This window comes from Pyrgilauda ruficollis, unplaced genomic scaffold, assembly GCF_017590135.1.
Source record: "Pyrgilauda ruficollis isolate IOZ18807 unplaced genomic scaffold, ASM1759013v1 scaffold3, whole genome shotgun sequence".
Lineage (NCBI taxonomy): Eukaryota > Metazoa > Chordata > Aves > Passeriformes > Passeridae > Pyrgilauda > Pyrgilauda ruficollis.
This window is the reverse complement of record NW_024524377.1, coordinates 24,851,774-24,861,250: the sequence shown is the minus strand read 5'-3', so window position 1 is coordinate 24,861,250 and position 9,477 is coordinate 24,851,774. Positions and strand designations below refer to the sequence as shown.

At 37.0% G+C, this 9,477-nt stretch overlaps 1 protein-coding gene across 5 annotated transcripts in view; it reads right to left on the bottom strand.

Annotated features, from left to right (window-relative positions):
* Positions 1-9,477, bottom strand: part of FAM126B (family with sequence similarity 126 member B) — a 49,861-nt gene continuing 40,384 nt past the window's right edge. For all 5 annotated transcript variants that reach the window (XM_041472922.1, XM_041472923.1, XM_041472921.1 and 2 more), the window contains one exon: positions 1-7,875. In XM_041472922.1, the coding sequence (XP_041328856.1) occupies positions 7,271-7,875 (605 nt within the window). In that variant the 3' untranslated portion in view covers positions 1-7,270. The remainder of the gene's footprint in view (positions 7,876-9,477) is intronic.

Sequence of the window (9,477 nt, the reverse complement as noted above, 5' to 3'; positions counted from 1 at the left end):
TTTCTGTTCAGAAACAGCACGATATTTATTTAACATCTTTATATATTTATATATATATATAATTTTTTCTGCATTGCAGATTGTGTCGAGTTTTATACATCTCTATTTACAATGATTTAAAATAATTATATTTCTTCTCTGGCAGGTATTTACAAAGTCAATAGTAACTACATTTCACATTTCAACAAATCAACAGCATGAACCAGCTCAGTAAGACAGTTAAGATAATGGCTTACATGCACCAATAACACGATCTTCAATACGTGCCTTCTTCAGGACTAAGAATGAAGACTTTCCCTGGTCCCCAGGTTAAAGGACATCATACAGCAGAGGTCACGGTTATTAAAAACCTGTTTGATTTAGTCCTTCACCAGTACCGAATCTCGAACGTCTGGGGCTCACACCAGCGAGCAGGGCGATGCTGGTCAAGAGGGGCTCACACCACCAAGCCATGTCCTTTGCCTAGCCTGTGTGCCCACAAGAAGTGGGCCACGTGCTGCTTATGCTCCTTCTATGAGATTAAATAATGCTAAAGTAGTAAAAATCCTCAGAAACCTTAGTTCAGAGAAACAAACCTGGTATGACGAAAAAAGTAAGAAAATAATCTTTTAACCCTTGCAGAATGTTTCTTTTTGCTAGTAAAACCGAGAGCAAGTCCTGTATTCTAACAGGGACAAAAACAGATCAAAAAACTCATTGTCAAGTACAGGAATTACAAATTTAAAAAATGCAGCATGGGGTATTTATCAATTTAGTTGTTGGGGTCTTCTAATAGCAAATAAAAGCTACCATAGTAAATCTAAAATGTATTAAGAGTAGCTGATTATTAAAAATCTTTATTAGCTTTTTCCTGGAATCTTCAATATGAAAAAAGTGTTAAATGACTGTTTTATTTAATAATATGGTATTTGTCCATAAATAACCAGCTAATATCCACCCCTAAAGAATGTACTATGTGCAAGAAAACAGAAGTAATCATTGAACACTGACACACACACACACACACCACACACCCCAGTACTAGGAATCTATTAATATTTTGACATGTTGATTTATCCTGAGTGATTGTTAACTCACATCTACTGTATACTTGAAGCCACAAAGTTTTTACTACTTGCATTTTTCATAAACTAATAACATGAAATTCTAGCACAACCACAGTAACTGTCTAAACAGAAAGAACAGTGTCAATAGCCAGTATTTCTGTTACTCCCAAGTACTTGTTTTAGAACTAAAGGTAAAAGGTTGCTCTACTTTTTCTGTTTCGTGAGCAGTTCTGGGGAGGATGAGGACTCAAACACATAGGATTCACTACTGATTTGTGAGGAAGTTTCCATGACAAAGCACCATAGAGACACTTTACCAGCAGATACTTCTAAACAGAAATCTCCCCCTGACCATTTTACCCTCGAAAATCAAAACCTGTGAGAATTCCAAACCACATTTTAAAGCAATTTAAATTTTGACTCCTGAATAGATTATTAATCGCTCATTAAAAAGTTGTATCAGAATGCAAAGACAGTCTTCTCTAAAACCCCTTAAATCTTATAGACTATAAAACACCCCGAGCTCACACCCAAGGGGCTGCTCAATAAAAGTTGATCTCATCACTCTGCTCGTCATGCACAAGCTAAAATGTAGGGCAATGTACATTACTGCATGGATACAAAGCTTTAACATACATCTGTTCCCACCAAGCTCCTCACAGGAAAACCTTAGGAATCCTTTATGATAGAAGGGATAATACATGGAGCCATTTTTTAATTCAGTTGGTCCCTCAGATACTACCTTTGGTAAAATCTGATCAACACAGTTTAAAAAAAAAAAAACAAAACAAACAGGGAGAGGTATAGCATAGAGAAAAATAAGTAAAAGCATAGAAGCAAAATGGTATTTTTTTCATTAAATCTCAAATACAGATGATTAAAATGGGAGAGATTTTTACTTAATCCTTTTCTGAAGCTGTAAGGTACCCTTGAAACTTGCACAGCTTTCTTCTAAACTTTTAATATCACAGGCCTTGACAACTGACAAACCTACCAGGCAAGTTTATCTAAAATGGTTGGCAGTTGTTTTAAAATCTTGTTCCAATATTTATTTTAAATAAAATTTCATAATGACTATGTGGAAAAACCTTGTAAGTATCAGTCTTGCAAAATCTACTTATTGTTTTCAGGAACAAACCAAGTTGCTCACAGCTCACCATCATCTTCCACCACTGTGCAAGAGGCAGGCAAGTATTTTGTCTCTTCAGCTGGTCATGACAGAAATTTTAACAGACTGATACATGTATTCACTAACATAACACCCATTTATGGGTGTATTTACTACCCTGAATCACCTACAGAAAACCTTTCAACAGCAAAGTTTATCCAAGTGCCAGTGAGGAAAAAACAAAAATAATTAACAGATTAAGGCCCATATGCTAGAAACAAATAGCATTTAAAATATTGAATATAAAATATAAAAAATTATATAAATCCAGAATGTGATGCAAGTACAGAGGATCTGACTTGTTTGCTTAGCATGCTTGAAAAGGAGTGATATTTTGCAACTTTAGTCCTGCAATTATCCTAAACAAGAAACTGAAATAAAAGAGGTACATTTACTCTTCTGATGAAAACTATTCCTATGATATAAATGCTTGTTACAAATGACACCTAGCTGATGGCTTTAATGTTATATTAAACATGCCAAGGTCGCAATACCTTTGGCAGTGAGAGAATTTAAGGATGAGATTATTAGATCTACTAACATCAAAGTAATTTTTTTTGTGTGCAGTACATATGTTTCATTCAAACATATTCCATTGTATTTTCCTCACCTCCTCTAGGATTATGAGCATAGTACCTACACTGTACAGCTTGGTTTTTATGATTTTATTCAAAAAGTTATTCTTGATTCTCTCTTAGTCTTCAAATGAATTTAAATTTGTAAGCCAAGATAAACAAAAATGTCTGGTTTGTGACCAAAGTTAAAATGCTGAACACTTAGAGGAGATAGCCATTGGTTCATGATAAAATAGGACAAGTTCAAACTCTTAGGTTAAAATACAGCCATAGCATAGAATTATCTATTCCAAAATTAATTTTTCAAAATATAATTCTCTGAACGTGTTATACATTAAATATTGAGGAAAATTTCCCTGGAGCTACAATTTTCCAAGAACACTAATAAACTTCATTAAAGAAGTAAAACAAACCACATAGTATCTGAAGACAAAAAGCAGAGTTGGGGTCACCTTACTGCAGAGTAGCTTTACCACCAGTAAGATGCAGGTTTCCCCCTTAATCTTGAAAAATACGTTCCTATTTACATACAGTATACACACAGTTGAGGCAATTGATTGTCAACACGTGACAAATGTATGCACCTACTCACACACAAGTAAACCTCACACGGTGAGAAAAAACCCTGTCCCAGTAAACTCCAGTATTCATAAGTAGTGCAAATAAATACTTTGTCGAAAACGTCTTTTTTTTTTTTCTCACTATATTGATGACTTTAATTACGTTAAAGCTAGCAGGAGTATGTTGGAAATGCATTTAAGACCAACACACTTGCAAACTACAAATACTAGATCTAATGCTTACTGGCTGCAACATGATGTTCAGCATTACAGAATGAAGTATGCTGTTAAAAAACTTCAAATTCACATCAGAAAGGGTGTTCAAAGAAAACTGCACTTAAAATGGACAGTGATACCAAAGTATCCATTTTATGAAATTTTCCAAATGAAAACCAAAGGGATAATACAGAAATTGAAACGGTCATCTTGCAACATTAATTTTAATAGGTATTTTTACTTCATCACTTTGCTCTCTGTCAAATGAAAATATGGTTCACCTTTCAAACACCTTTCAACCAAAAAGCTGCTCACAATAAATCTCTGAAAAGGATAATCAACCTAGAGTTCACAATCCCAACATTTTGTATTTTCTTAAAATGACAAAGTCCAAAAAAATTAGTTGCAAAATGGCAGCATATTGTGATGTGTATCAGGGAACATTTCATTTTTCCCTACTGAAGTATACGTATACATCAGAATATAGAATCTAGCCTTCCTCACCTAAGAATTGCAAGTATGTGCATGCACGCATACACATGGAGGGAAAAATCATAGTGTTCTGCTTCTTGTCCTTTTATAATGCTGCAGTTGCACTCAAACAGTGCAGAACCTAAATCTAGTGCCTCCAGTACTACATGTTCTAAAAAGAAGAGACAGCAGAGTGAATTTAGGATAAAGAGGTTTGATTTAAGTCTAAACATTTATCACAGGTGTCAGAAAATTTAAGTATGTTTTGTACTTTGTTTAGTATTTAGCATATATAATCAGAAACCCATATCCCAGACAGTTCTAATTTTATTTCTGCCACAGTACTTTAGAATGCACTGAACACAGTGTATAAAGATTTGCTATGATCTTGCCACACCTTAGCATGGTTTGAGACACATCTAGCAGCAGCAATGATAAACATGATACACAGCACTGCAGAGCCTGGGACTACAGCTGGTTTGTAGATTCTTGGGATGACTTCATTGGTAAGGTAAATGTTCAACAGTACTTGGCTGAAAAACAACAAAACAAGCTCCCACAACTGAAACACTGCACTAAAAGGGTAAATTTTGAGAAGTCACAGATGTACCACAGAAACCATAAATTTTTTTTACAGGGATAAATTTGAACTCTTTTAAAAAAGACTGATACAGAGTAGGTATATATACACAAGAACAAACCAAAATACAATGAATGAAACCATAACAAAAGGCACATGACCAAAATGAGAAGTGTAAAAATAATTTAAAAGGTAGTCTGACTGAGGTTTTTGACAATTTGAATTTACTCATGTACATTTGACTTCTCTATCTGAAGCCAGTAAAGCCATCTCACTTTCCTGAAATAGTTTTCGTAGTGTGGGACCCCAGACAAAAAAATTGCTTTTAAAAAAAGATTGCAAAATTTGACCTGATGCCAATTTAAGTGTCTTAAAACTTCTGGAGGAATGCATCTAATGACAAATATAAAAAGTAGAGAACCTTGTTAATGAACAACTTTTTAAAATACTAAAATTAAGTAATTCTTAGAAAATTAGCTGACACTCCTGACCTTTTCTTTCCAAATATTTAAGCAAATTTCCTTTTTGACAGTCTCTACAAAGTATAAACTTGGTACTTCCAGTCATGACTTACCAATTGCCTACACTAGGAAAATTTTATTTTATAAAAAAAAGAAAACTTTAACCATACACAGCTTTTGACATTATTACAGAAATGTAAGCCTTGTAGCTTCATCTCAGCTTTGCCTTAGTTCCATCTGTGCATGACAGGTGGTCCTTAAAAATTATTTACCATTTAGAAACTGTCAGGTTTTCCTTCTGATGAGTCTATTTACTCTTTACCTGAATTTTTACATCAGATGCCACTACATTCACTTTACGAATGTATGATATGAAGACTAGGCTACCAAAGTGACTCATCAAACCACAAAAAAACCTTCAAATATTTTAATGAATTTTAATGTAAATTAAAAAAAAATCTATTTAAAATAAAGCTTAAAAAAATTCCCACCAAAATCAACTATCAGCAATACCACACCAAGTCATTCATTGTTTTGAATATCTTAAAGAGTATCATTCAAAGGCAGCCTGCTGTTTGTAACTGCTTACATTTATCCTTCACAGTGACAGTGAAACAAAGTGCCCACATAAAAATTGTAACTCTTTCCTGAAGGTTTACAGTTTGTAAACTTCCAGGATATCATACAGGACTTAAGCAGAGAGGATGAACTTTCCCGTTTTCTATCAATCCAAAAAGAGATACAGAGAGATGGCAAGAGAATGCCAAACATTCTCCAGAGTAACCAGAAATGTGCTTCTAAGCAGTGTCCTCTAACATAAGTACCAGCCAGTGCCCACACACCAGTCATATACATTCGAGGCTTGGCTCAATGGCACGAGTTCTGCATTTTCTAGAGTAGGGCCAATCCACAAAAATAAGAGTTAAAAGAACTCAAAAGATTATATATACCAAGGCAATGAAGTGTGATTCTTCTGGGAAAAAAAAAAAAAAAACCAAAAAAAACACACGGACTGTCAGTACCCCTTTGCACAAATGGCATTGCTAGAAAACATTTCACATTGAAGCTTCAGTGTTCCTAGCACACTATGGTCTCTATCCCTGAGACAGCACCTTGAGAATATGGTCTGTCTGGACTGTAGGATTCCTCAAATGACTCCATCACTGAATTCAGGGACATTGAGAAAGCAGCTGAAAGGGGTGGGGGGTGTCCCAACAGCCATAATACAAAAGACAGCAGCCTGAGAAATACTCTTTACCCGAATGCACCTTTCAATTCGGTGATCAGCACCTCACAGCAAAAACAGCAACAACAAAAATGAAGCAGAGCTAGCCATTATTTCCTGGGGAAGCAGTGTTTCCTTCCCACTTACAAACCAAATTGCTTTAACAGCATGGTGGTATCTAACTTTTAGTCTAAATGCAGAATGACCCTGTGTCCTGGAGGGGAAGACATGTAACATTACAAATGACTACAACGCCATTAGAAGTGCATTGTAACCCACATTATCAACCTAGAATCCTGTCTCTGAGGAAATACAGCTTCTCAATATGCATGTCTCAGTTGCTGAACATCAAAAGCTTCTGGGATGAGAGACTGGGGGCAGTCAAGAAAAAACTACCCTCATTTAATGAAAAAAGTGCTGTAGGCAGCCAGGAGCAGCAATGACAATCCCCTCCCCAGAACTGATTGCACAGACTCAGAGAGGTCCAAAGTCACACTAGAATCTCTGAGGCACTCCTGGTTCTGAGAAAGACAAGTCAGGATCCAGTAGTCTTTGCAGTACTGTAGACCGAGAAAACAAACCCGTTTCTATTTCTTAACAAAGCCAAAGCATCATCTCATAGGGATCACATTCACCATTTCCGCCGGTGTCTCCAGTCTCACAGTGTTGAAATGGGACTGATCAGCCTACGATGGATTGCACATCACCCAAAGAGAAAGGAAGGCATGGAAAAAGGCATACAGTACATTATATACTGCTTCACTACCATGTTGACAAGGGGGAAGGAGGATGAAGGTGAGAGAAGAATTATTGCTGTTTCAGTAATACAGTATGATAGCTAAACCAAATGAAACGAGATCACAACAGTCAGTATTTTCACACTGTGGGATGATGGTTCATGTTTTGCCTAAGGATGAACTTGCCAGGGATTAAGGGAGAAGAAGGAATACTAAGGAAGGGAGTCAAAGTTACACCTGGGATATCAGCTGCATATTGAAACTTGGAGATCGAGACTGCTTGGTTAGGGGAGCTCCTGGGGAAAGGAGATCTTTACCCTCCCCAGCTTGGCCTAGCCGGTCCTCCTGTAGGCTGATAGTTGAAAACCGATTGGTGTTGCCAGCTGCTAGACTGGTAAAACCCTCTGTACCAGCTCCTACACTGGAGCCTGCTTGACTGCCGTTCACATAGTCAAATGATTTACTGGAGGAAGCACTGGCGGTCCTGATCAGGCCCAAACTGTTGGCTTTTGGCACCACCTGCCCAGCAGGCAGGCTGAGGTGTTTCTTAGTAGGTGTCATCTCAATTATATCTCCATCCAGGTCAGAGGATTGGTGCGTGTACTGCTTTCGAGCTACTGAATCCCGAGGGCTCTCATTGGATTTTGCTGCAGAAGAGGTTTCCTTCTCCTTAGCGGAACGCCCACTTGCTGTTTTCCTTAAGCTGCTCTTCTGGGATACAGAGGATACAGGTTTGGTCCCAGCTGGCTGGCTGCTGAGGGAAGCTCCCGATGAAAATCCTTCATCAGCATCATTAAGGTTTACAGACTCCTCTCTTCCATTTACACCTTCAGTATCTATTAAAAAAAAAGAAGCAACCAAAAAAATCCCCAAACCAATCAGAAAACAGAGAATGCATTCAAGTTACATAAAGACAAAGATGTGCACAGAATGTCAAAACAAACCTCATTTGCTAATCCACTTGGATTCCGCTTGCTTAAATTTTTTTGGATTTTCAGTCAATTTTCCTGCCTAATTAGCAGAATAACAGAGTCTAACAGTAAGTGCTCCCTGAGCTTTATTGGCCTTTCATCTGTAATACTTTTTTCAGTCAGAACATTGGTCCCAAACTTTGTCTATAAACAAGAATTAGGCCTCATTTGGCTAATATGTTTTAGCTTGGTGTGCAGATACTACTACCCATTCTCCTACTACATGCTGTTAAGAAAAACAAACTAAAACAAACCCAGCACCCTTTCAGACTATTTTTATCCTATTTTGAGGCAAGATCAAAGGATCTCTTTCAGTCAGAGTAAGCTCTGGTGAGTGCTAAGTAAGCTTCAGAATTAGGCCACTTCCTAGGCTAACAATCACAATGTTCCAACAGGGGTAGAAGGCTTCTCTTGTGCGTAGCTCTCACGGTGAACAACGTGACCACACTTCCTATTGGAGATTAACCTAATTCCTAGTTCTCTCTTCTCCAAAATTCAATCGTCCTTGAATTTACAGCAATCCCGTCTAGGTGTTTCTACCATATTTGCTTTTATCTCAACATCTACATGTTTCAGAGAGGAAAAAAAAAAAAGGCAACCCTTGCATTAAGAGGAATTAAATCTCTGAAACACTTTATGTTATAGAAGAGGCACTGTGCTTTTGACTGGAATCTAAAAGGAAAATAAAATCATTACAATATTATTTCTTAAATCCTTATTTTTAGGCTTATAATATGATTAGAGCTGCACACAAATACTTTTTATCTTTTAATCTTATTCCAGCCTTTATCTAAGCTCCAAGTTCTCAGAAGTTAGAAAACTGAGTAGCATTCAAATTTCAAAACTAAAAACGGAGCAACAGTTTTGCTCCATGTATCTCATTTCAGTGAGAAAAAGGCATAAATTTTCACCATGTTAGCAAAAAAGGAGTCACTCAGGCTATAAGAATTTTGCTTTTCTTTGTAAAAGCTGTAGAGTGTGATTATTTGGAGAAACACAGATCCAGCCCAGCTAAAGTCACTGTGGTGCTCTACTGTTAAGATTATTGAACACAGCTTGCTGCCAAGCAAATACGTTTACATTTTTTTTGCAGAATGGGAAAAACATGGTGGCAAGTATCTGAGTGAGTCTGACATTTGAGTGGAAGTTCATCCTCTCATGCTGAGTGTTAGCTAAGGTGCATTTTACATCGTGGCAAACAGAAGAGACAGAAAGCTTTTGGTGGTGTTGCCACCTCTGTGTAGCAGGAATGCAGCCTGATCCCATTTCACATTTCTGAGGTGTAATGCAAACCCAAAACTTTACAGGGAGGTTTCATTACTCTGCTCTGCATTTACTACTTTTCTGGAAACTTTGCCTTGGAATTACCATTGCTATGTATCAGCTTACAAATGAGATTTCGATATCTCCAAATCAAACCACTCTCAGCCTCTCTCAAAACAATGCAACGAGAGATGATTCTGTAGT